The sequence below is a fragment of the Anser brachyrhynchus genome (genome assembly GCF_964034855.1).
Source record: "Anser brachyrhynchus genome assembly, chromosome: 6".
Lineage (NCBI taxonomy): Eukaryota > Metazoa > Chordata > Aves > Anseriformes > Anatidae > Anser > Anser brachyrhynchus.
The window spans coordinates 31,301,213-31,327,742 of NC_137700.1; the positions used below are offsets into that span (position 1 = coordinate 31,301,213).

At 61.6% G+C, this 26,530-nt stretch overlaps 2 protein-coding genes across 15 annotated transcripts in view; both read right to left on the bottom strand.

Annotated features, from left to right (window-relative positions):
- Positions 1–32: 32 nt before the first annotated feature.
- On the bottom strand, positions 33–23,524 carry SEMA4G (semaphorin 4G). Of its 12 annotated transcripts, none has more exons than XR_013952534.1 (17): positions 15,346–15,989; positions 6,061–6,265; positions 5,675–5,823; positions 5,491–5,553; positions 5,315–5,413; positions 4,346–4,439; positions 4,121–4,234; positions 3,788–3,954; positions 3,490–3,659; positions 3,261–3,405; positions 2,948–3,170; positions 2,753–2,868; positions 2,510–2,661; positions 2,362–2,423; positions 946–2,266; positions 747–837; positions 33–662 (listed from the first exon to the last, which is right to left on the bottom strand). XR_013952534.1 is itself a non-coding variant. In XM_080596868.1 (15 exons), the coding sequence occupies exons 2-15, from the start codon at positions 6,179–6,181 to the stop codon at positions 1,401–1,403; spliced, it is 2,541 nt and encodes an 846-aa protein (XP_080452994.1). In that variant the 5' UTR covers positions 6,182–6,265; positions 21,548–23,524; the 3' UTR covers positions 33–1,400. The 12 variants fall into 12 exon arrangements, 4 of the variants coding, with proteins under 4 accessions (XP_080452994.1, XP_080452993.1, XP_080452995.1 ...); XR_013952535.1 differs by having other exon boundaries at positions 747–855; XR_013952537.1 differs by lacking the exon at positions 15,346–15,989 and adding an exon at positions 13,844–13,997.
- Positions 23,525–23,637: 113 nt separating this feature from the next.
- The window catches only part of SLF2 (SMC5-SMC6 complex localization factor 2), a 46,059-nt gene continuing 43,166 nt past the window's right edge, over positions 23,638–26,530 (bottom strand). For all 3 annotated transcript variants that reach the window (XM_080596861.1, XM_080596860.1, XM_080596859.1), the window contains one exon: positions 23,638–26,368. In XM_080596861.1, the coding sequence (XP_080452987.1) occupies positions 26,333–26,368 (36 nt within the window). In that variant the 3' untranslated portion in view covers positions 23,638–26,332. The remainder of the gene's footprint in view (positions 26,369–26,530) is intronic.

Here is a 26,530-nt window from a genome sequence, read left to right on the forward strand (position 1 = left end):
TCGCTCCCCGTGTCCCTGCACAGACACCTCCAGACAGAGCCATCACATTTATTGCCCCGGGGCCGTGCCGGGGGGAGCAGGCAGGGAGGGTGATGCCCCCTTAGGGGCGTAGGGGGTCGATTTTGTCCCCCCTCTCTTCACAGCAAAGAGGGAAGAGGCAGGAGAGGGCTGGTGTCTAGCCCAGCAGGGAGGGGGATGATCTCTGGGTAATGCTTGGGGGGTACGAGCAAGGAACGCCACCCCAGCCCAGGTTTGTCCTCCAGTGTCACCTCGCTGGGACACAAAGCAGGCAGGAGCAGAAGTAGTTGGGGTGGGATTTGGGGATTCAGGGCTGGTGGCTGCCCCTGGTAGTGCCGTGAAGAGCCAGAGGCCCTACAGGAGGCAGGCCCTGGTGCAGGGAACCTCCTTGGTGCGCAAGGGACCCCCGAGGGGGCATCTCTGTGCCACGGGGGACAGGGCAGTGCCCGACCCCCCCCAGACATCCATCACGCCACATGGGAGGGCTGAAACGTGCCATCTCCGGGCTGTGCAAGGCGAGGACACAGGAGCGGTGCCGGTCCCTTCCCACACTGCAGAGCAAGGACAGGGACAAGCCGGGCAGCACACACGACCCTTGGTCCCGCTGCCTGCCACCATGTCCTTTCTATGCTGCCAGTAGCGCCCTGCGGGGAGCGGGCAGAGCGCTGTCAGCGTCAGGCCCCCCAGCTGCAGTGCCACCTCCCCAAGGCACCCATCCTGCACCTCACCCAGCGCTACTGATCCCTCCTCGGGGTGGGCACGGGTAGCTCTCCTCCTCCTCTTCCTCCTCCTCTTCCTCACCGTCCCTCGCCGAGCATCCTGCCGGGAGAGTGAGCCCTGGGGGAGCAGATGTGGCAGCGGGCAGGGGCTGGTGGCCCCCACAGCACCGCAGCCCCCCTCGTGCCCCCATCCCCACTCAGCACCCACCTCTCAGCAGCCGTCCGGCTCCCAGGCACCCAGGGCTGGGGCTGCCCGACGGGGCGGGTTGCATCCTCACGTCTGGGACACGGTCTCTGGCCTGGACAGACAGACGGACAGAAACTCTCCCTCCCCTCCCGCCCCCCGCGTCCACCTTCAGCCAGGCGCCAGCTCCTGCCTCCAGCTTGTGACCGCCGTCAGTGGGTTTTTGTACTTAAATAAAGGTTTCAAATTTAAATAGATTCTTCTCTGGGCTTTTTTTTCTCCTTTTCCATTGTTTGTTTTTTTTTTTTGTACATCAAGTCTTAAAAGTGAATGAAAAGCCAAAGGAACCGACGAGCCTGGGCCCGGCCCAATGCTGCGGTCCCGGAGGTAGTTTCGCCTGAGTCTCGTAACACTGCTGGCAGGGGGTGGGAGAAGGGGCCGGAGGGGAGGAGGGTCCCGCGGCGGGTCCCCCCCGGCCCCTACACGGAGCTCTCGTCCAGCTTCTCCACCAGCTGCGTGTGTTTCCTCTTCTCCAGGATCTTGCTGAGCTCCTCGGTGAAGGAGGCGCTGCACAGCGGCGAGGCCAGCGGCTCGTCCTGCTGCAGCAGCATGTAGCTGTTGCCGTTCATCTTGCGCAGGACGCTGGGCAGGGCGCCCACCCCGTTGGTCAGCTCGGCCGGCAGTGGCAGCGGCGGCGGCGGCAGCGGCGGCGGGGGAACGACCGCCGGCAGCTCCTTGACCGGGGAGGTGGCGGCCGTGGGCGCCTCGCCGGGGATGATGCGCAGGCAGCCGTCGGGGTAGGCGAGCTCCTCCTCGTCCTCCTCCTCCTCCTTCTCGCGGCCCTTGCGGAGGCAGCTGGCCGACACCGTCTGCAGCTCGGCGTTGGCGGGCCGCGGCTCCCCGAGGACGTACTTGCCCTTGCGCTTCTCCAGGCAGGACACGTAGAGCAGGACGATGCCCAGCACGGCGCACAGCACCACCAGCACCACGATGGTTGAGACGTAGACCACCTTGGCGTCCCCGGCCACCTGGGAGGCGGTGTGCGGCCCGGCGGTGGCGGCGGCGGCGGCGCGGGGCAGCTCGGGCAGCACGGTGAGGCTGTAGGCGGCCAGCAGCGTCCGCAGGCCCCGCTCCTCGCCGTAGCAGCGGTACTCGCCGCCGTGCTCCGGCAGCGTGTCGGTCACCAGCAGCCCGTCCACCCCCACGCGCAGCCGCTCCTGCCCCACGCCCGGCACCTCGCTGCCGTTCAGCAGCCACACGGCCCGCGCCAGGTTGGAGCGCTGGTCGCAGGGCAGCAGCACGTCGTCCCCGCGCAGCACCGTCCGGTTCTTCCACGGCAGGAAGCCTACGGGGGCACACACCCCGTCGCAACGGTGCCGGGGATCCCCTCCCCCCCGGCCGCCCAGCACCCCTTGAAGCCCCCCCCATGCGTGGACTCACTGCGCCCGGAGCCGCTCCGGCATCCCGCGTTGCCGCCCTGCACGTCCTGCACCAGCCCCGTGCTGCGGGACAGGGGGGGTTCAGCACCCCGGGGCCTGCACAGCCCCAAAACCACCAGGGCGATGGGCACACTGACGGCTGGTCCTACCTGTCCCTGGAGGCCGTGTTGCGGCAAGCCCGGCCGTCCCAGGCGCAGTAGGGGTCCCGGGCGAGGATGCAGTCGTAGCAGGAGCCGTACCTGGCGCAGGAGGCCAGGGGCACCTGCAGGACCCCGCTGGCTGCCCCCACGTACAGGCTCCTCTGGGGTGAAAAGGGCCAAGCTCGCAGCATCGCCCCACACAGGGCAATAGGTCGCCCCCCACGAGCCCCCAGCCCCATTGCCACCCCTCACCTGCTTGTGGGAGACCACCAGGGTCTCCACGGGCTGCGGCTCCCCGAACACCTGCACCTCCTCGATGATGTGGACGCCGGAGTCCAGCACCACGGCCTTGTGGAGCCAGCCGTCCCCTGCAGAGCCGGGCGGTCAGGGGACACGAGACCCCGTCCCCGGTGCTCCTCGGGGACCCGTCCCACGTCCCGCACTCACCCGTCCCCATGAAGAGCACGTCGTAGGAGCGCCCGTCGAGGGCCCGCACGCGGTCCACGGCCAGGCAGCTGTAGGCCACGCTCCTCTTGACCAGCAGCGGCTCGCCGCCCGCCGGCTGCACCTCCTCGAACATCAGCGGGTGCAGCTTGATGAAGTCCAGCACGCTGTTGGGCAGGTCCTGCGAGGAGTTGAAGCCCCTCCTGCGGGAGCCGTCCGTGATGCACTGCCCGGGGAGGGGGGGACACACACAGCCGTCAGCGGGGGGCTCGCCCGCCCGCGCCCCCCCAAACCCACGACCTCCCCCGGCACTCACGGAGCCGGGCCGGGGCTCGGGCACCGCGCCGTCGTAGCGGGACCACTTGCGAGAGGAGTCCTGGTACTCCATGTAGGGGCCCTCGAAGGCGCGCTGCACCTCGGAGATGTTGTAGCGGCACACGGCCGACGCCTCCATCGTCCTCCTGGGCGCACAGCTCCGCGTCAGCCTGGGCTCTCCCTTTTTTTTTTTCTTCCATCCATCCCCGCGCCCACCCGGCCCCGCTCACCACTGCGCAGAGAGGGTGAAGGCGGCGTAGAAGACGGTGCTGGCCCAGCTGCCCCCGTCCAGGCTGCAGACGCTGCGCAGCACCTCGTAGTAGGGGATGTAGCACACCAGGCGGGCCTTCATGAAGGACGTCCACTTGCGCTGCAGGATCTTTTTCCCCCCCACGTCGCTCTGAAGGGCAAGTTGAGGATGTTGGCGGGTGTTTGCTGCTCTGCCCGTGCCTCAGTTTCCCCCCCGGTGCAAGCTCGGAGCCCCTGCAGCAGGAGGAGCAGCACCCTGCTCCCCAGGGCCACCCCTACCTTGCACACGCGGGCCACCCGAGCCACGCGGGCCACCTGGCTCTTGTCGAAGAAGGAGGTGGTCTCCTCACCCGCCCGCTCCGTGAAGAAGTAGTAGATTTTGTCATCGTCGCCCACGGGGCTGTCCTTGCTCTCCCGGACCAGCACAGAGGCCACGAAGTCAGCGTCTGGGGGACGCGGAGTGGGAGGTGGCAACTGGGGGCCCACCAGGTCCCCAAGGTCCCTCCCTGCCTCAGTTTCCCCTTGCAGCAAACCACTCCGGACAAGCACCCGGGGCAATCCCTATGCACCAGTGCCACCAGTCCGAGGGGACAGGGACAGGGACAGCCTTACCGTTCAGCCAGTGCAGGGGGGACTCCTCCATCTTCAGTGGCCGCTGGTGCAGGTTTCTCCGGATGTCGGGAAGGCTCCGAAACTCGTAGCGCGTGGCCGTGTACAAGCCACCATCTGCGTGGGGCATGCACCCATCAGCACGGCCACCACCGCACACCAGGGACAGCCCCAAAAGCCACCACGTCCACGTGCAGGAGCGTCCCGTGTGCGTACGGTGCCGCTTACCCACGATGAGGCCGGTGTAGCCGCGGGAGGGGTCGTAGGGGCACTTCTCCTTGCCTTCCTCCAAACGGGCGGGCAGCGTGAACCTGTCAGCGTCCTGGGGGACCGGCGGCACCATCAGCAATGCCCACATACACGTCCCCCCGCCCCCGGCAGGATGAGCCTCCCAAAAAAACCCCACACAAGCGCCTGGCACCATCCCCAGCAAGACCCAGCCTGGCCAAGTGGCCGCTGCCCGGCTGGGCCGGGTCCCCCCCGAGGCCGTGGCGACGTCGGTGTGTCACCGCAGGAGTTATTTTCTTTGGGGTTTGCAGTTCAAAGCGCTTCAAATAATGACGGGGCCAAGCAGCGTGGCGGCTCCGTCAGCGGCCGGGGACAAACCAGACGGGCAGCACGGCCGTGGGAACAGGCACGGCACAGCCGGGGCTCGTAGTGCCACGGGCAGCTGGGGACATGGGGACGTGCACCGTGTCCCCGCGCCCCTCCGTCCCCCGGCTGCGGGAGGGACAGGGGCAAAGGGCGGCTGAGTCACAGAGGAGCCGCCTTGCAGGGGTGGAAGGACTGGGGGACACGGCACCCTCCTGCTACCGCCCCGAGATATGGCCACGTAGGGACCCCAGCCCAGGAAATCCCCAGGGAGGGGAGGATGAGTCAGAACTGCCACCGTCACCATCCCACGGCAGCCTCGGAGCAGCTCGGGGACACGCCATGCCGCTGACACCCTCAGGGATGCGCAGCGTGGCTCTCAGAGACCCCCAACACGAGCACGTCCCACCCCTCTGTCCCCCCCCCGTGTCCCCACACGTCCCCAGCACCACCCCGCTGCGGGGTCAAAGTCCAGCCCCAGCGCCGGGGTGGGGACTGGCGGCGTCTGCGTGACGGCGACTGCGCCGGGGCGCTGCCACCCCAAAGCCACGCGCCCGGACACGGGGTCGCTGCGCCCCAGGAGGGGACGGGGACGGGAGGACTCACGATGGCAGCACAGAGCGGGTGGAAGGCGTAGGTGCCGCAGGTGTAGAGGTGCGTGCTGTTCAGCCTCTGCAGGAACCGCACGTGGTTGAAGCACTCGGTCTGCGGAGGGGAGGAAGATGCCAGTCACCGGCCGGTGACGCCGCGGTGGCCTCCCCGCTGCCCAGCGCTGGCCGTACCTTGTTGTTTCTGCCCTTCTGCAGGCAGTCCAGCCGCTTCTCCGGGGATGCTTCCCAATGGATCTGCGGGGGAAAAGGAGCCATCGCCTCACAAACCACCCCCCGTGGCACGGGGGAGGCTCTGACGGAGGCCCAAAGCCTCCCTCCCCGTTTGGAGGCTGCTTGGGGACGGGGCGGCGCTCACCGTGCGGTGCGAGCCGTCGGCCACGTTGCTGGCGTTGAGGGCGAAGATGGCCCCCCGGGCCCCCACGTAGAGGATGCCCCGCTCGTCCTCCAGCAGCAGCGTGGTGTAGTTCAGGCTGCGCCCGCTGAACCGCCGCACCCCTGACAGCTCTGGGAGAGAAAAGGGGGCTCTGGGTGGGGGGGGGGGAGCACACGGCCAGGACCCCCAGGTTGGGGGGACCCCGGGTCACAGGGGAAAGTCTCGAAGCGGTTTTCGCCGCAAAGCACTCGAAAGCAGACTGAGCTTCCTTCCTGTTTTCCCTCCCAGCACCTGCTTGCTCGCCTGCCCCAACCCCGCTGCTCCCCGGGGGGGGGGAAGCTCCCGGCACCCACCCCGCACCCCCTTACCGTCAAAGGTGACCGTCGTCCTGGGGGTGGCATCCAGGTCGGTGGCGGAGCGCCGGGACGGGTAGCCCATGACCGCAGCCACCAGGAGGGCAGTCAGGACCCTCACCGTGCCCCCGAGCATCTTCCCTGGCCCCCGGCGAGGGTGGCCCCCGGGCTGGGGGGGCCCGGCAGAGCCACTGCTGGGGACGGGCTCCCCAGGACCCTCCTGAAATGCAGAGCGGGGGTCAGGGGTGCTGCCAGCCATGGGGATTTGGGGACACCCAGCCCCAGCGGCGTGCACAGGGGCGAAGGCGCAGTGAGGGGGAGTGGCAGAGGATGCTACGGTCCTGTGGCCGGGGACGCAAGCGTGTCATGAGACCGCACGTCTCCGCACCAGGTGCAGAAGCAGAAGCGCCCCAAAGGCCCCCAGCACCACCTGGCTGGCAGCTACCCCGTGGGGACTGTCCCCAGGCTGTCCCCAGGCAGGGGGAGGTGGGCGGCGCGGCAGCTGCTGCGCCCCAAAAGCCAAAGGGCTCTGCCCCTTCCCCAAATCCAGGAGCCCCGGGGAGGAGAGAGGAGTTGGCAGGAAGAAAAGGAAGCCCCAAAAACACAGAAAGTCGGCCTGAGATCCTAAGGACAAAGGGCTGGGGAAGGATGCTCCAGGCACGTGCAGCGCAGAGCAAGGGAGAAGTGATCCGGAGCCATTTGGCTCCTCCATCAAGTCTTTCCAGATGAGAAGGTTGTTTTCCCCCCAGTGTTTTTCCACTACATTTCAGTTTCCCTTTCATCAAAAGCTGCCTTGAAGCTCAGCATCTGCCTCAGCTCCCAGCCAGGAAGCTAAAAACCCCGGCCAAAAACGCTGCCGCTCCCCCAAACCCCACCTCAGCCGGCCTGGGCGGGAGGTGTGAAACCACCACGGGGAGATAGCGAGCCGAGCCGAGCCGAGCCGCACCGGGAAACCACCGTCCTGCCCCCGGGGAAACAAAACTGCAAGTGGGACGGAGTGGGGCCGGACGGGAGGATGGGGAGACACAGTGAGGGAGGACGGGACCGGGGATCTTGTAAAGCAGCCAGCGAGGAGCAGCACCTCCATCCTGGTTGGGAAGTGAGCCCGCAGAAAGGGGCACCCCATTTCCCCGAGGGACCCCCCGGCACCCCACAGCTGCCTGCTGGCCTTGGGGGTGCCGGCGAGGACAGAGCCCACAGGGTATCTCCGAACGGGAGACCTCCCCGTAAAGCAGCCGGCACTAATATGTTTGCTTAGGGTTTTCTTATATATAAACCAAATACCTGGCCCTCTAGCAAAGCTGTTCAAACACGCTCGCTGCAGACGGTTTCCCTAAAGCAAATACCTCACCGGCCGGGCTTCAGACGGAGGGGAGGGAAAAGCAAAACAAGGCAAGAACCAGAAGGGCCCAGGAGGAGACGCAGGAGGCTGCTTTTTCCAGCCAGCATGGTCCCAGTCCCGGATCCTGCAGTGGGGAACGGGATTTCCCTCCCCGGGGCGGCTCCAACACCTCGGTATTACCCCAGAGCTGGCGGGGGGGCTTCAGCCCCGCACGGGGCCAGGAGGGCGCGGAGCATCCCCTGCTCACGTAACCCCTGCGCCCCAGGGAGGCCGCGCTGCAGTGAGCGGTCTGGGGGGCAAACGGGGCTGCAGGGGGGCACGGGGGCATCCAAAAGGACACACGGCAATGGGGACAGGCTCCAGCAGCCCCCTCGCTGCAGCTGCTGCAATCAAGGACCGGAGAAGTGCATTGAGCCCTGTGCAAACCCACGTCACCCGGGCTGCGGGGGGGACGCGCGGCGCCTGCGGGTCCCCAGACCTCCTCCCAGCCAGGAGGACACCACGAACAAAAGCAGCACGGCCACACGGGCTGCCCGCAGCCAGACCACGTCTCCTGCCCGCAAACAAGCCCTGACCTTTGCTGGTTGCCCCCCCCCCAGCCTCCTGCCCCCGCTCACGCAGCGCCCGCGGACTTTAACCCGCGCCAGCGCCGCGAGGGCTCGAGGCAGGGCCCGGGTCGGGCCGGGGGCACGCGGCTGTTCCAGCCCAGCGGCTGCACCCATGTGCAAAGGCTCCTTCGCCCCAGATCTGGTGTTAACTTTGTCCTGAAGGAAATTAATCGCTTTCCTCTAAGGGCCGGTTAATGTTTTACTCAAAGGGAAGGGCTGTCTTGAGCTGCTCTTTTTTATTTATTTTAGGTTTTTTTTTTTTAACACCTAGGGATGGGGGAAGGAGCAGGAGAGAACTGAGAGCATCCCTGGCCCCTCTCAGATCACCACGCCAGGCCTCCCCCGGCCCCGCTGCTCCCCACAAAGCAAGACCCGAGCCCAGGCTCCGTGCCAGGGGCAAGAGAGCTCAGGGTCACAGGACGCACGCGGCTGGTTTGCTTGCTCCAGCACAGCTTTCCCATCAGAAAAGGGGAAGAGCCAGGAGAGACGCCACGGAGAGATTTCTCCACGGGAGGGAGACAAAAGGGAGAGAGAAGGCGGTGGCAGCTCTGCTGAAACCTGGGATTTGAGAGGAAAACCACCCAGCACCGCTGGGATGCTCCGGTGCTGGTGAGGATGGAGGTCGGGCATCAGCCGCGCTCCCCGTGCCTGGCATGGGGACAACGCGGGCAGGGGGACCCCAAAAACGTCCCCAGCTGCCGGGCGGTGCTGGAGGAGGAGCAGGGTGTCACCGCCAGCCAGCCCCGGTCAGGTCGGACTGGGTTTACTGGGTCACAGCTGGAGCGTGGCTGGGCCAGCCTCCGCTCTGCACAGCACACCCAGACGAGCCGGCCCGGTCCTCGGCTACTTAAAATGCCCACATCGAGCAGCTCCGTAGGCGCGTGGAGAGCTTTGGGGTCTGGGCGAGGAGACCCCATGGGGCTCCTGCACGCCTCGGTGGCCTCATCCTGCCTGGGATGGGTGCTGCCTCCTCCTGATGGAGCTGGCGGGGCGGACATGCAGGTATGGGGCAGCTTGTGGGACCCAAAACTTCCCTGTGCATGAGAAGAGGCTGGAAACGCCGTCGGGATCAGCCCTCCTCCCCGAGCATCGTGCGCTCCCACGGGCACACGACGCTCACCTCCTGCTCGCAGTGAGGAGCTCCATTGGTCCCCTCCGGCTCAGGGGCTTGCAAAACAGCTTTCCCCAAATTCAAAGCAGGACGGCGGGAGCCAGCAGCAGGCTGTGTCTGTCACGCCGTGGTGTTTTAAGGTGGCCCAACCTGGGCTCAGCCTTCACACATCCGGACAACCCCAGGCACGCAACATCCCCGTCCCACCCGGCTCCTGCGGAAGCTGCCCTCGCGTTGAGCCCAGAGCGCGGGGACGAGGCAGGGAGAGCACCCGGGGCACCACAGAGCCTCCGTCCAGAGCCTCCCCCAGCTGCCAGCATCCCAAATCCGCGCTCTGCAGGACAGCAAACACCTCGGAGCCCCGCAGCTGCAGGCGCGGGGACGAGCGAGGGAAGCCCGGCAGAAGCAAGGAGCCGCGAGCGCGTCCCCGGCAGCCCCTCGGTTTGAGAGAGGCTGCGAAATCCTGCGAGATCCCGCGGTGCCCGGCAAGGGCAGCTGGGATGAGGGTTGCCAGGCAACTTTAATTCGGCTTTTTCCCAACTTGCAGGCTGTAAATCACCCGCGGGTCCAGCACCAGCTCGCAGCAAACGGCCCCCAGCCGGGGCTGAGCGGGGTCCCCCCGGCACCGTCCCCAAACACCAGCCCCAGCGGCTGCGTCCCGGGCCCGGAGGCGACCCGCAGGACAGACATTTCCCAACCGGCCGGGATTTTGTCAACAGCAGCAAGAAAAATGCTAACTTGCCAAAAGTCCTCCGGGAAAATGGGATCTGCGATGCGTTTGGGTGCTGGGGACGGGGAGGGAAGGAGCGCAGTGACCTTCTGCCAGCTCTTCTCCGCGTTTATTTTAGTCGACTTCTTTAAACAAAACCGAGCTCGACCCCGAGGCGCTTCACTGGAGATGCACGAGAGCACGAGCTAGTGCTCCTTTCCCCAAATTAGGGATCTGGGCACAGCAGAGGGGAAGGAGAGCAACAACAGCCAACGAGCCCCTGCTGCAGCGTGGCCCCGTTCCCCCTGCGTTACGCTCACAGCAAAGCCAGGCAGGGAAAGCTGCCCCCGGCCTGGGGTGGGCAGAGAAGGAAAACTGAATTTTTCTACCAAATCTGAGTCCCCACCATGCAGAGCCCTGGGCTCAGCCCTCCCCAGCACAGCCCTGGGGAGCCGTAAACGCTGGTGGGAAGGACCCGTGGTGGGAACGGCGCCCACCTCCCCGCTTTCCAGCAAGAACCCCTGCCCCCCCGCAGCCGGGTCGGGTTTGACACAGGATAAGACGTTCGAAGGACGGCGGCGGCACTCCTGACACCTCCATCCAAACCCACCAAAACAAGAAAACCCAACTGGGAACTCAGCGAGCCCCCCATCCAGCACGTCACCCTGCGGGTACCCGAGCAAACCCCACATCCCCAGAGCGCCTGCGCCCCAGGCCGACACAGAGACACCGCAGGAGCCAAGGGGACAGAGAAGTGAAACAAACCCTAAGGGAGCCGAGACACCGCCGAGATGCCGCGGCCAGGCGCTGACTTCCCCCTGCCGCCAGCCCTCCCCAGTACGGGACGGGGATGTGGGGTGCAGTGCCTCGGCACGGGGCCCTGGGGATGCTGCAGAGGTGCTCTGCAGGGAACAGGAGGGAAAGGCAGCCCCGGGGCGAACGAAGCCAGCCCCAATCCCACCTCCTGCATCCTCAGCATCGCCCCGCACCAGCACGGGGAAGCGCTGGGAGGAGGAGGCAGACGCAGCGCTGGGAACGTCACCACCAAAAATCAACATTTTTTTCTGTGCTTTTTTTTCCCCACTGTGGCAGGCTGAGACAGCACGGCCGGCCGGACAGACAGACAGACGGACGGACGGCCCTCCATGCCACAGCAGAGGTTCCCAGCGAGGGGGCGTGCGGCGCCTCGCTCAGACACCGCAGCTCGTCGCAAGGGGCTGGATGCGATCTGCAGCTCGGCCTTAAAAGGATTTGTGGTCGAGGCACGTTGCTTCCACGGCAGAATAAGCGGAATAATTTTAGAATTTGACTCCCAGGAACAATTAAAAAAAGAAAAGAAAAAAAAAAAAAAAGAAAGAAAACAACCCTGAGCCCCAACCCTAAATTTAAAGGGATGCTGCGGAGCCTGCTGCCGCCGGCGTAGCCTCGCTCGGGTTTTTGGGGCTTTTTGGTGAATTCGGGACCGTTTTGCTCATCCCCGCGGACACACTTTGTTTCGTCCCGCTGGGCTCGTACAATGCGGGGCAATGAATTAGCGCGGGTGTTTGCTCAGAGCTGCTTTGCCTTCCAGTTTCTTCTCGGGTTTCAGAGCCGCGTGCTGCCGACGGCGCCGTTCCCACGGGCGAGCGCGGAGCAGGAGGTGCCCGGCACGGGGAGGGGGCTCCCAGGCCCGCAGGGTTTTAGGGCACATCAGAGGCTGCGGGGGCAGCTGGAGCCCGACCAAGCCGGCCTCGCCCCAGTTCAAGGCTTCTGACCACAAGCCTGTCCCTCTCCGTTTTATTTATCCCAAAGATAAACTGTTTTTTTCTTCTTCTTTTCCCAAACGTCCAGCAAAACCAGATGACAGCAGCGTTTTTATTGGTTCCAGCTTAACCAACCTCGGCTTGTTTGCTTCGGTTGCCCTCCAAGGAAGCTTCAGCTTCGGGGTCAAAGCGAAGCCGATGTCCTTTTTAGCTCCAGGTCCAAAGCCCGCACGGCGCATGAAGCCCTGAGCTTTCCCTCGGCCTTTCCCAGAGCGGTTTGCGTGCCGCCAGCCCGGCCGCCTCCCAGCCAGCCCCGGCGTGTATTTGCATGGGCTCGGCAGCAGGAAGAGGGGAGAGATTCCCAGTCCAAGCAGGAACTTCTCAGCACGAGGGGAGCACGCGCTGGGACAGCCTGGGTCTCCAAGCATCGGCAGTGAAGATCCCCAAAGCCTTCCTCCTGCTGGCAGCTGCCCCCCAGCCGGATCAACCTGGCCAGGAAACATCCTGAAGCACCAGGACCCCCCCCGGGACGCCCAGCAGAGCCCCCCAGCCTCTCACCCACCCCAGCTCCCCAGCAAGCCCCATCACGACGCCGTGCCGAGCCCGGGGGGGTGGGAAATCCCCGGGCGGGCAGGGACGGCGCGGCCCCCCCCAGGCCCCCGGGTGCCGGCCGTGCACGCTCCCGTGGGCAGCCCCACCGAGCGCACCTGGCTGCTCTCGGCCCGAATTCGCTGCCAGGTTTGCCCAACAAACCTCCCGGCTCCGGCATTCCTGGCGGGGAAAGCAGGGAAAGGTTCAAATGGATGTTGGCTGGGAGAAGGCGGGGGGGGGGGGGGGGGGGGGGGGAAGAAAAAGCCTGACGCCACAAAGCCCTCGCTTGCAGGAACCGAAAGGGTTGCGTTGGTTTGTTGGGTTTCATTTTCCTTGTTGCTTTTTTTTTTTTTTCCCCTCCGGTTGCAACACAAAACCAAAGCCAAGATAGAGATCACAGCACGCGGGGGGCAGCTCTCCGCCCCGCGTCCCTCCGGGCAGCGCCGGCCTGGCCAAGGCCACGTCCCGGGGGACCCGCAGCAGCGTCACCATCACCGCGGGGACGGGGTCCGGGCAGGGGCTGAGCACCGGGAGCACGGCCGGATCCTGCCCAGCCAGCGCCCGCCGCGGAGAGGGGAAAAGCAGCAGGAGCCCACGGCGGTAGCACAAGTAGCACAAACCCCGGCATTGTTATTATTAATAATTTCCCTGCCTCTGGGGGAATCTGCGCTCCTCATCCATTTTGGGCAGTCTCTTTGTCTTCGGAGATGATTTTTCTTGGCACCAGAAGATCCCTCTCACGGTTCCCCCTCCCGCTTCAAGCCCCGGGATGTCAAGGCCGTGCACAAGCCGCCAGCCCACCCGGGATACCTCTGGGGTGGGCACAGAGAGCCCAGACCCCAGTCCCGGCCGCACGGCGGGTCCCTCCTGCCCCCACGTCCGCACACCCACCCCGGCACAGCCCCAACCCCACAGCCCCCTGCATCCCGAGGGAGGGCTGCACGGCTCCCCTGGGGCCCCAGGTAGCTCTCAGCCTCCCCAGCACCGCCGGCAGCCCCCGGCACAGCCGCGACCCCCAGGCCTGCTGTCATGGGGGGCTGCACCAACCCCCCCCCAGCTGGTGCCCTGCCTGCTGCAGCCCTGACCCCCATCACCTCGCCCCCCAAGCACGTCCCCCTGTCGCCCCAACCAGATCGCCCAGCCCCAAACTGTCCCCAAAGCTGGGCACCTGCGTCTACAACCCCCCTCCACACGTCCCTACCCCCCCCCAGCCCTTTTCACACCCAAATCCCCACCTGCACCAGAGCCCCCCCCTCCCCAGGGCTCTGCTCCGGCTCCCCCCCAGGCTCCTCTCCCAGCACCCACCCACCGCCCCCGCACCCAGCTCCTCCGTGGGGCGCCCCCCAGCACCTCAGACCCTGCCCTCCCGCCCCCAAGCGGGTCCCAGCCCCCTCCTCCTGCTCAGCACCCTGCCCACGGGCGCAGCCCCCCCCAGCCCTGCCGGTGCCGGCCGCGCTCCCAGCCCCCCAAATCCCCACCACCCCCCTCCCCGCACGGGGGCCAGCCCGACCCACAGCCGGCACCGCACACCCGGCACCCCAAATCCCCCTATTGCGCGTACGGGGGGAGGCACCGGCACCGGCACCCCGCACCCCGACCGCGCGCGGTGCGCGCACGCAGCGCCCCGCACCCAGCACCCGCACCCCGCGCCCGGCCCCGCGGTGCGCTCGGGCTGGCCCCGGCCCCGTCTCTTGCCTGCGGCTCGGCTCCCCGGGGCTCGGCACGGCTCCGCTCGGCTCGGCTCGGCTCGGGGCGAGCCGCCCGGCGCAGGTCGCTGCGCGCAGCCCCGCCGTGGGCCGTGCCGTGCCGTGCCGTGCCGTGCCGCCCCGCGCCGCCCCCTGCCGGCTGCGCTGCGCCCCGCCGGTACCGGGCCCGGGGGCAGCGACACCGGGCTCTGCCCCGCTCCGGGAGCCCGAGCGAGAGGCACCGGGACCGTCCCCTTCGTCCTCCCCCCGCCGCATCCCCTCCCCGAGGCCGCCCCGACCCTGCCTGCGCGCCCGGCTGGGCACCGCGCCCGGCGTGGCGCGGAGAGGGGCAAAGTCTCCAAAGCGTGCGCCGAGGGGGGGGGGGGGGGGACGCGGCCTTCGGCACCGCCACGGCTGGCTTGGGGACGGGGGTGCCCCCCGATGTGCTCGGGACGGGTTACTTGGGGGCCGGGGGCTTCGCCGGAGGGGTGCTGCGCCCCTTGGGGTCTGCAGCGCCCGGCTCCGTGTGTGCCGGCTGCCGATTTGCGCCGCGCCACGTTGCGCGGTGCCACGCTCGCTGTGCCGCATCGCGCCATGCCTCATTGTGCCGTGCCCTGGTGCACCGTGCCACATGGTGCTGTGCCACCCTGCGCCGCGCCGCACAGCGCCGTGCCGCCCCTTCTCCCTCCCGCCGGCACGTGCCTCTCCACGCGGTCTGCGTTCACCCGCGGCGGGAGCTCGTTTTGGAAGCGCAGGCAGGGGCTGGGCACCCTAAGGCCCCGTGCAGAGCCTTCGTGGCCTGGGTGGCTTCTGCAGCTCCTCCCCACGGGCAGGAGCTGCCAGGTCCAGGCCTGCGTTTGCTTCCTTTCGCAAGATTTCGGCTGCCGGAGCGCCCAGCCGAGCCCTCCCTCCTCTCCTCCGTCACGGCGGCTTGCCGAAAGCACGAAGCCCGAGCGCGGGGCCGTAATCAGCAGGTCGCATCTAGGGCAGCGGGAAGTCAGCTGGAGCAGGAGGCGGAGGTGCCGTACCTGCGTACGCCGGCTCCCGCCTCGCCCCACCGAGCCTCCCGCGGTTGCTGGCCCGTGTTTACCAAGCCGCGCAGCACCTGGTGCCGGCACGGTGCCATCGGGCGCTGCTCGGTCCCTCCTCTCCGCTCCGGCCCCACGGGAGGGGGACAAGAGTCCGTCCCCCCCCCCCCCAGCCCTGCATCCCGCAGCTGCGCCCGCGGCGGGGCTGGGCACCAGGTGGGTGGTGCTGGAGAGTGATTTTTGGAGGATCACTCGGGGACGAGGGTTGGCCCCGCATGGAAACTGCTCCTCACCGCCCGGACCTCACCTGTGCATGGGAAATTTGGAGGGGGGGGGGGCAGAGCTGACATAACACCTCTGGGGGCTCCTGCGGGCACGGTGCCTGCCCCCATCGCCCTCATCCCCATCGCAAACTCTTAACCTGCGCAGCATGAGGGACCCCCACTCCCCGGGGGCCCCCGAGCAGAGCGGAGACGCTACCCACCTCCTCCTGCGCTCCCGGCCTCCCTCCCGCCGCGCCTGCACGCTCCAGCAGCTAATTGCCATTTCCTCCTGTCCCTGAGCAAAACCCGAGCGTCTCCACGCCTCGCCTCGCCTCTCTGCCCACCCCACGGAAGTCGGACGCCCGCGCACCGGGCTCGCTGCAGCCCTGCCCGGCACAGCCTGGATGGACCCGGCCAGAGCCGGAGCACTGCAGGAGGGAGCAGGAGGGAGGCTGGAGCAGCAGCACCACCCGCACGGCAGAGATGCTGTTTGGTCTTATCCCGGGATGGGGGATACGGAGCACACGGTCCCCCGGGTCAGGTGCTAACCCCTGGGTTAGCGGGGGTGCCGCTCTCTCCACCTCGCTGCAGGCACGGCGACCTTCGTGGGGCAGCAGGGCGAGCAGCGAGCGGGTTCCCCGGGGGCTGCGCTCTCCTCGACCTCCCGTGGGAAGCGAGCAGGGCCCCGCTTGCTGGGGCTCCCACCAGGGTGGGCGCTGGAGCCTTTCCCCCCAGAAAGGCACCGAGGGGGGAGCACCCCCGCCACGGCATGGCACGGAGGGGACGCTGCCTGCGTGCCCGCTGTCCTGGGGAGAGGCCAGGCTCGGCTGGAGGCTGTGGGGATGGTTACGGGACGGCTGGTCTGTCCCATCCCGTCCCGTCCCGTCCCGCAGCAGCGCTCCCTGCCCACCCACGTGGCTACAAGCCCAAATTCGGGTTGCGCTAGCTCCTGGCCTCGGAGCGGGGTAATTAGTGCATGAGCAAAGAGCGAGCTGAGCCTGGTGCGCTCGACACTGCGTATTTACAGGCCCAAGCTTGCGAGGCTTTAATTAATTAACGCGAGTCATCAGCAGCTGGAAAGAGATCTATTTCCAGAGCCTCCGCTCACTCTGCTGCCCCCATGAGATTCTCCGAAGGAATTTAGGGCCCCGCTGGTGCGAAGGCCAGCCCTCGCCGCCTTCTCACGGCTTCCCGGGGGCCAGCGCGGGGTCCCACCAGCCGCGGCCGGGAGCCGAACCCAGCCCGGCCCCGTGGGGAAGAAGAGGAGCCGCAGCGGTGCCCTGCCGGCCTGCCCAGCCCGGCTGCTCTTTAATTGTGCTTTGCTCTCACTGACAAAGCCGGGCTGGTTCCCACTGGGCCTGCCCACGGCCTGCTTCACCCCTCTGATGCCCAGCCAGCACAGATGAACCCCATCTTCTGCCCGTGCCCCCACCCCAGGTGACCGGTACCTCTAACACGCCCCCGGCGCCCCGATGCGTTGCAGCTGGGCTCTCCCCATCACACGCACTGAGCCCCAAATTCACCTCCTTTGGTCCGAAACCGCTTGGCGCGGCCGCCTCTCCCTCGCCCCGAGCGGGAGCAGAAGACAACCCCCAGCCCGGGGATTTGGCTCGCTGCCGCCGCCAGTTACAAAACCTCCTCGCTCGGGGAGCCGGGGATTTACGAAACCCGCAAAGCACTGCGAGCCCCGCGCTCGAACCATGCCAGCACGCGCCGTGCCTGCTGGGCTCCCGGCCCCAGGGGGAGCCCCCTTGGTTTTTGGGTTACCTCTCCCCCTCTGCCCCCATCCCTCCAGCCAGCGGCACTGGGGATGTCCCAGCCCGGCCTTTCTGCAGAGCGCCGCGGGCAAACCCTGCCGAGCGCCCCGCATCGGCCCTGGGGTAAGCGCCCCGGCGGGCGCAGGGCACGGCAGGCGCGGGGATCCTCTTCCCTTTGAGCCTTTGAGCAAACTTTCCAAACCACTCTTCCTCCTTCGGGCTGGGAGCCAGCGAGGAAAATTACAATTGCTGAGGGATTTGTCTGAGAAAGTTGCGACGTGCCGGAAGGCAGCGGCACGGCCTCCGCAGCCTCAGCTCCAGCTCAGGGCTCGGTTTCTTTTACGGACGGGACCTTTCCCCCCTGCTCCACGCAGAGCAGGGTTGCTGTCCTCGCTTCCCACACAACCCGTTGCCCTATTCCCCTCCTGCAAGCGTCTGGCTGTGAAAAGGGGGATGCTTTGCCCCAGCCCCAGCAGCCCCAGCCCCACAGCGCGGTGCCAGCGCCAATTTCCAGCGGGGAGAAGCAGCTGAGTCACGGCAGCCTCTGCCTGCCTTCCCCTGCCCTTCTGCCGGGGGGCAAGGCAGGGGAAGCCCTTCCCAAAGCCCTTCCTGGCCGGTCCAGATGGACAGATCGCACACGGCTAGGCTAAACCAGTGGCAGAGGGGAGAGGAGGGAGTCGCAGAGCACCAGCGGGAGCAGAAATGCTCCCAGGGATGAGCGGTGACGGCAGGGACGTGGGCAACTTGTTCTGGCTGCGGGGCAGCGGCCTCCCCCCGAGCCAAACTGACCCCATCCGCGCTGCAAGGGAACTGGCGGCACAGTAAATAACCCGCCAGCACCGGCAGCCGAAGCCAAGCTCGTACATCACTCTCACGGCTTCCCTTCGTCTCTGACACTTTGATAGGGGCGAGGGGGCGGGGGAAGGCGAGGAGCTTCCAAAATTTATGAGCTCGGGTTTAAAAATACATCCCCGAGCAGCGCCGCGGAGCTGGGGAGGAGAGCGGCTTGAAGGCTGCCTCGGGGAGCGAGGGCGAGCGCCGCGCCTGCCTCTGCAGGAGGGATTTGGGAGGGATTTGGGAAAGATTTGGGAGACCCGCGTGGCTGCGTTGCAAACGGCGTCCCTGTGGGGATCTCTTGGCCAGGCACGGTTATCCACGCAGTGCCGGAGAGGTCTGCTGTGAAATGAAAGGTAGGGGCAACAAAATACCTGCTGAAATCCCTCCAACCCTAAATAACACCATCAGCCATAACACAGGTCGGGTCGGGATCTCACCTCCAGCCTCCTGCAGCTCCCCCTCTCCGAGCTCCCCACGTGGCGAGGGGCTCCCGGCCTACTCCAGGCACGGGCTCCTTGGAGCCCACAGCTGGGATTTGGCGGAAACCTCTCTGCCACGGGGAATCAGGGGTCGAATGATAAAGCCGAGGGGACGTCAGGAAGAAGCACGGCGACGTCCAAGCCCTTGGCCTTCACGGCCAGACTCTGCCCCAGCGGGGTGCCGCGGAACGAGCGGCTGAAAAACGCTGCCCCGTCCTGAAAAGCATTTAAAACCAATTTAGGCTGAGTGACAACGATGCTCAAAGCAGCAAGAATTTGTCTGCTGAGACGAAATGAGCTATTTCGGTCTCGCCTTTGGTTTTAGTTTCCCTTTAAAGTCGGGAGGGCTGACAAACGCCGAGCAGGCAGCCTTCCCGGCACGGCCCCCAGCTCCCACCCTCCGCCGGGGGGATGCTGAGCACACCAGGACGGTCCCCAGGGCCACCGCCACATCTCCGCGCCCTGCAGCAGCGCCGAGGGCGATGGTTTTGCCATGGAAACATCTCCCTCCTAACAACACAGCTATCAGCACGCGTCCCAAAGGCAGCCCGGCTTTCATTGCGTGCTGATTTTTGCTTCCATCCGAGGAACACTGCAGCCCTACCCTCCGCGTGCTTTTATTTTAAAGTTTGGGGTTAATCCTTCAAAAGCACAGCATGGGCCCGAGGCTCCTCTTACACGGCCTCGTGGGGAGAACTTTGGGGGGCTCTTTAGACACGGGCGACGTTCCAAATGCCCAGTGTTAAATGTTGGAGGGGAAACAGGCAACTTATGTGTCCCCAGCCTAGCTCAAAGCCAGTGAAATTTCTCCTCTGCAGCCTTCGGTAATTGATTTGTTTCTCACTGGTACCTCCGCCCAGGACTGCTCAACCAAGTTAATGTATTCCAAAGCTGGATTTATTTTTTTTTTTCCCCCTTACGTAACCAGATTTTGGGAAGTTGCACTGAGACGCCTCACAAACAGTTTTTGTCCTGGGGTGTTTTCAGACCGGGCAGCACTCATTGCATCCTGGCGCTCTCGCGCATCTCCTATTACGTGACGGTACAAACGGGGCGCGCAGGAGTCAGCTGAATTCCTTTGATTCATGTTCCTGCGTATCCGCACAGCTCATTTACCTTTATAAACAAAACAAAAAGGGAGAGAAGAGAAGAGGAGGGAGCTATTAAGAAGGACGGTGGCAAAGCCGGCAGGGCGCACGCCGGAGGGCTGGGTTAATGAGCTCCGCGTTCCCTCCCCGGCTGTCTGGAGCCAGCGCCGCTGTCCCAGCAGGGCTGACGCTGTCCCCAGCAGCCAGCACCTCAGGACCCACGGGCACCCCGCAGCCCTGGCTGCTGCCACCAGCCCCGCACGGGCACGGGATGCTGGGGGGGGGCTGTGGGGCTCCAGCCCCCCGGTGCCACCATCCCCAGCGGTGTGCGAGGAGCGCGGGGGGTCCCCCTCCTACCTGGACACGGCTGCGCTTCAGGGAAGGCACGAAATAGGGAGGCATCGATTTTGCATCGCATGCCAAGGCTGAGCCACGCGTCCCCCCCCCCCCCGCCCGCAATGTCACCAGCGCCTCCCCTGCAAGGACACTGCCACGGCGGGGGAGCGGGGACGTGCGGGACGCCCGTCACCGTCGTTTATTCCTGTCATTTCTGACCCGCAGGGTAAGAAGAACATCAGAGCGCTGCGGGCACGGAACAACCGGCTTTGTAGGTCGTATCAGCGCGTAAAGCCCCATTAGGAACCGCAGCACGAAGCGTGAATAATGCTCCCTTTATTCCACCATACACCTCAACGCCCTTTAAATAAATGTAGACGGTTATTTACGGACTGGGTTTGGATGACACATCTGCTCGGGAACACGGCACTGCAACGGAGCTGGAGCAGTGAATTTGCTCTCACCCCTGTACACAAGTCAGAGTAACCGCAGCGCTGATAGGATTAGGGATTGCCCAAGGGATCCCGGGCTAAAGAACAGCGGGGAGACGGCTGTAAATCCGACACGCGCGGATTTACGCGCTGCCCGCTAGCCGAGAGCCGCAGGGGAGCCGTCCTCTCCTGCCACCCCCCGCCACGGACAGCGGGGCAGGAAGGACTTTGAAGGGCTCCAAGTCTGGGAAGGGACCTTCGAGAGCCAAGCGGATCATTTCTGGAAAGCAGCGAGCAGCCCAACCTCGGCGGCCTCCCTTAAATCCTTTCAGCAAATAACAACAGCGATTGCCAAAAATTATCTGATAACGCAAAGCCAGGGAGGGACAGCGAGCCCTCCTCTCCCAGGCACACTGAACTCCCTTTCGTCTTTGCGACCACAAAAGCCACGCTCTCGGCTGGAGCAGGGCGAGGTTGCCCCCAAGAGGCAAATCCGACACAGCAACCACAGAGGGAAAACGCTGAGTTCTGTCCCGAAGAGACCACCTTGCCCTTATTTTTCCTTCTCCACTATCTGCAATCATCTACTGGACGGGTGGGAGAAGAGAAGCAGGTCGCTTTTGGTGTGTGGCTGGTTGGCTTCGCCGTGTTCTGCTGGAGATCCTGAACCATAAGACATGTTTCCAAGTCTTTCTTGCCATGTCATTAAGGATCAAAAAAAAAAGACGCTGGGTTTTCTTCAGCCACGTGAGATGTGGTCACCGGGCTGTGACACCTTCAACAGCCACTTCTCGCAGGAGCAGGAGCAGAGAGACAATCGTGAATGTGGCACTTTGGAAACCGAGATGGCGTGACACTGACATGAAACCTTTTGCTCACCCCTGATGTAAAAGATGAAGGCAGCCCAGCACATCGGACCAGAACCCCAGGGCCTTGGGGGGGTGCAGGAGCAGGACAGCCACGTGGGGATGCCTCCCGGCACCGTCCCGCACCCTCCAGGGATCTGCAGCTTGAAGCGTTCTCAGCCAGGGACGGCCACTTTCATTCCGTAGTCCCTGATGGGTTTTTCTGCCACAAAACACTTTTTGAATGCCTTGGCTTTCAGCATCCCCAGCATCCTGAGGCGAGAAGATCCCCAGCTCCACCATCTCCTTCTGTTCGCTTTGAGCCTTCACGCTAATAAAAGCACTACAGAGTCTGAAGCCAAATTACAGAGCGGCGTTGAATAACTTCTCTCTCTCTGCCCTTTTTTTTAGGCCGTGTGATTGTAGAGCTCCCATTTTACCTTCCAGCATCACGACTATTACCCACTGCCGAGCCGAAGAGACGCAGCCTACTTAGAGGACGGCGACTTGCTTTATTCCTACCCTATGAGCACACACGTACGCAGGCTCCCTCCCCAAAGGGCTAAGCCTAGAGGCTGATACACCCCAGCGAGGGCTGGAGCCACTCTCTGAGCGCCCACAGCCAGCGGAGACGTGCCCAAGGTACTCACGGCAGCTTTGCCGGGCTCCTCGTGGTCCCCCCGCGGCACAGCCCCACGTCCCCGGCACGGGGCGCGCGCTGCGGCGCCGAGCTCACCGCCAGCTCCGAACCACAAGGGGCATCTCCGGCACGGCCACTCCTGCCAGGCTCTCCATTATGAGGAAGGCCGACACAGTTTCTCGGCGAACAGCAGCCGCGTCCTGCGGGGAAAAAAAAAAAATAGAAAATACAGAATGAGGGCAAGGGAAAAATGGGCTAATAAGAAGAGAAAGTCAGCCGGAATGAAAAATGCGCTGTGCTGCGCAAACTTTGCCGAAACGATGGAGCCCAAATGCTGAAGAAATAGGTTAGTACACGGGGGAGGGAGGGAGGCAATGCTCCATAAACGTGTAGGGGAATTGATACGCAGCACAGCTTGCAAGCGGTCCTCACCTGCCAGGCCTCTCCCCACAGCCGGGGTCAGGGCAGGGGACACAGATTCGGTTTCAGCACGCAGATCAGTGCGTCTACAAGCCTGACTGATGCTGTCTGAAGAGCCTGCAGCTGCCCTGCGTGATTTACATCGCCTTTATGAGAGCCTGCAGCGTGAATAAAGCACAAAACGTAATGCCTAGCCATCCTCCTCTCCCCACCGCCGAGCCTGACAGCTTTCAGCTCTTATTTTTATTCCAGCAGCAGCCTGGTGGTCAGCCTGCAGAGGAAATGGACCTCCTGCTACTGCCCGAGCTGCAAGAGCCAGGACTTTCATCTCGAACCAAGCTTTGAGAAAAGAGAGCCAGAGACTAAGCGGCCAAGCCCTGGAGCCTTTAAGCCAAGCCCCAGTTCCCAGCACTTGCCACCCCGGGGGAAGGGCTGTGGCCCTTCGACAGCTCCAGGGCTCCCCCCGGGGCTGGTGGCAAAGCCTGAGACACCTCGATGTCAGCCAAGGGAACGTTTCCAGTTGTTCCATCTCCTTCCATATTACTGCCCCCACAGGGAACAGGGATGCTGGAGGAGACAAAACGTTATTCAGCAGGCTGAGAGAGGGGAGGCAGTCGAAGAACTACAAGGCACCCGAAAGCTGCTTAAAAGCCAGGTGAAAACACATCTCAGCAGGCAGCACTTCCACCCAGCAAGTATGGGGACTAGCTTTCAGCACCCAGACCGAAACACCAAGGCAGGAAGATGGGAATGTTTTTCCTCTCTCACCACCCAGCGCTACTTTCGATACCGGATAACATATTCCCTTTCAAGTTCCTTGCTGCCGAGATGAAGAAATGCTGGCTGAAAGCAGAAGGCAGACAAAACTAAAAGCACCTCGGTGAGGACAAGCCCTTCTAGGAATTGACTTTCTCTAGGAGCCTTCCCATCAGCAGCCCACGCCATTCCCCAGCACTGAAAGTCCTTTTCAACACGAGATAAGGAGGGGCCCCATCAGTTAAGCTGGCAAAACATCCACAAGGCAAAACACCAAGATATTTCGCAGCCTGGGGGAAGATGGGAAAAAAAAATCACAACGTGAACGTCATTAAGAGCACGCAGATAATGTAAACCACAAGGAACGGCCTAAATCCGTCAGCCTGACCTCTCCGGGCAGCTCCTCACCCGCGCTGTGTTCAACGAGGGCAGCGTATGTCCCTGCCAGCCCCTCAAAGCACAGGCACCTTTGACAAAGACAGAGCTAGTTTGGCTGTGCTCAGGAAGCTAATAAAAATACATAAATCCACACTGAAATGCCACCTCTATAATCCTATCAGGTCGCAGTCCCACCAGCCGCTCCGCCAGTAAGAGCAGAGCACTTCAAGCGCTTGTTCCAGTCAGCTGCTCTTCCCAAAACCATCCGCAGCTCAGCTACCCGCTTTGGGGACTTCAGAGAGTTCCCGCAGCCGCTGCATCAATGAAGCATCCGTGTGCTACTGACCTTCAGCCAGACCTGCCTGCGAGTCATTAATCACTTCCGAAATCCCCATCCATTACCGAGTTCCACAACAGAACAGTGAGAACATGAGATGTGCTGGGCCGGTTTCTTCAACTTAGAAACAAACTTTTTTAAGCCATACAGAGGCTTGTCAGAAGGGGGGGAAAAAAAAAGTAAAGAAAAAAAGAAAAGCCACAAACGTATATTTTATAGGCAGCCTTTAATTTTTTGTCTGTGATTACTGCAATAAAGTGCACCTAATTATCCATGAAATGAGATAACATGGTTCTTAATACAACCAACATAATATCAAGATAAAACTCAGTGCAAAAATGCTTATCTGAAGACAACCAAAGCAGTTAAGACATTTACTGTGCAAACAGCCTTTTCCAACGTGTGTAACTTCTGGCTGGGGGCCAGTAAATGAGTCAGCAAAACACAAAACGGCAGCAGGTTTGCTATTTCACTGCCAGTCCTGAAGCAGCACTCAGCTCAGCAGTCCCTTTAAGACTCTGCAGCGATGCTTTGGGATCATCTCTGTAGGGACGCCGGTGAGCTCCAATTCAGCCAACGTCTAGACTTCAGCAACTGGGGGATTATTACTCAGCTACAAGACAGATGGAAGCAAGTCCAGACAAAGGGGGATGGGGGAGAGAGGAGAAATGCCAGAACGTATACACAGACATTAAGCATGAAAACACAGAACTGGCTGAGCTAAGAACTACTTCAGGACTTTCTCCATTTATAGTAAGCTAATCAGCTGTGAACCTACAATGCCTGCAGTAAGACCAAAATAGGACCTGCAGCCATTTCTTTGTGGAACACAGTTGATGCATACCCATTTTGTGCAGAGACATTTAATTAGAAAACCACGTCTGGTTTTATTTTCCATTAGTCTGTTAAATATAGGTACATATCAAAGTGGTTATTTTGTATGGGAAAAAAAGCACAGCAGTTTCAATGTGTTCTGAACTGCAGTACAAAAGAGGTGTCGATCTAGACTCCAACCCTTTCCTTCTTCAAAATATACAGGACTGCAAAGTCAACTTTACATGGTAAGAAAATATATACACGTTACATACAGGAAACATATTCTGTACTTTTAAAAACTTTATACAACATTAGTGAGAAAAAGTATACACATTAATAAAATCACATACAATATATTCAACATAGTAAGCAAACGCTACCAGAGGGAAGGCTGACACACCACAAAAGATGAGCAGAGCAGAGGATGGCATTGTATACCATCACACCATTTTTTTAAGCCTAAAACAGTTCTATTGTCAAAGATACCCTTTGAGGTAGACTCATCCAATTCTTAAACAACATGTTGAGATTAAAAAAGGGGATTTTTCTTCTCCCCTGAATAATGTTATACACGTAACTCTTCTTGTTGTTAAGATGATTATCCTGTGAAGGGTACAGCTGCAGACTTAGGCTAACTCAGTAACATTTGAAATGAAAGACAGAACATTGAATAAGATTTGCAAATAAAATACCTTTCCTCTAGGTTGTGTCCAATCTAGAGCAGTTCCTTAACATGTAACATACTTAAATCTGTATTTTTTGTTTGAATTTGAGCCTTATTTTACATTTTTGTAAAGTCGTAGCAAGTCTATCATACAAGACAAGGTAATCTATAAAAATTAAAAGGAAACAGTATTATAAAACACACATGTAATTATTAAAAATTTCGGTTGTTAAGGGACTCTCACTCAGTGCTTTTACCCAATACCTTACATTTCTGTTCATACACACACACACACCCCACAAACACAACAGTGTTTAAATGATGGCATTTACACAGAAAGCACAAAAGGAGATTACCTCTCGGGTATTTCACAAAGTTCAGGGAGCTCTGAGCACACGCTGCGTATGCTGCAAGACTTTGCACAAAGGAATTCAGACCTCATACAGCTTTCACAGTTATTTCTACATGCATGGGCCAAACGCTCATTCCTCTAATTTCCATTGACTTGGTATTTCACAAATAGTTATTTTCTCTGTTTAGAGAAAGCACTGAAACCAGATAAATTAAGTTTCTTAAAGAGGAATACAACAATAGTACTCGTGTATTAAGATCTCATTTACAATATGGTCTTGGAGAATCTCTTTCTTTCTGTGCAGTCACATACACTGCATACATAAATTGGTGCCTGAGGAAGTTAAAATGAACGCATCACTGTAATAACAAATCCTATTCTCTTATTTGATAAAAGACAACCACAGAGCAAAGAAGTGTCCACAGGTTGTTTGGGTACAGCCACTCTTCAGCTCTGTCTCCACCCTCAGGTGAATGAGATAGTCACTTGTTCACATGTGACTGCTGTATTTTGTATTATTTAGAGAAACCGGCTGGTCATACCAATTCTTGCTTTGCAGATTAACACGTGCAGGCAACTCTGCTATTCAGCTCGTAGTGAAACTGAGCTTCCCCACCTGCCCACAACACGGGAGGTCTAATACTGTTTCTCAACTCACATTTCACATCACGGGGCAGTTCTTTCTCAGACATCCTAAAGCAATGCTTACAGGTGTGTGCTGGCAAGAAAACTGATGCATACTGTTTTCAAAAACGTCTTGTGATTAGCAGTGAAAATGAGAAACTTCCCTCAGCTTTCAATATGATAAAATACATCTGGGCAATCCAGACAGGGCTATAGAAATAGCTACTTTTTCAGTTTACCCACTTCAATTTTTCTGAAGTACCATATTTGTAGTAAAAGCAACGATAATCAAATTGAATCACTGCGTTTTAACGCTGGCCTGAATCAAAATCAAGTTCTAATTCAGGGGACTGGTTCCTTGTGTTCCAACCAAGTTGAAGCTCCATTCATTCTGCATCTTCCTTGGTTTCAGGTATTTTTCTGTTATTTCCCTGAACTAGGCAAGCTCTCACGAATCTGGCTCCCAGAAGTCATGCAGTTTTCCCTAAAGAGTAAAAACAAAATAGAAAACGACTCAAATTTGTAAGGACTCACAATCCAGCGTGGTGACCTTGAGCTAAACAGTTGCCTACTCTCTTCTTTATTTGCTTATTTTAATTTGGAAACACTTTCCAGTTTCCCCACATGTGAATCAAACCCAACTGCC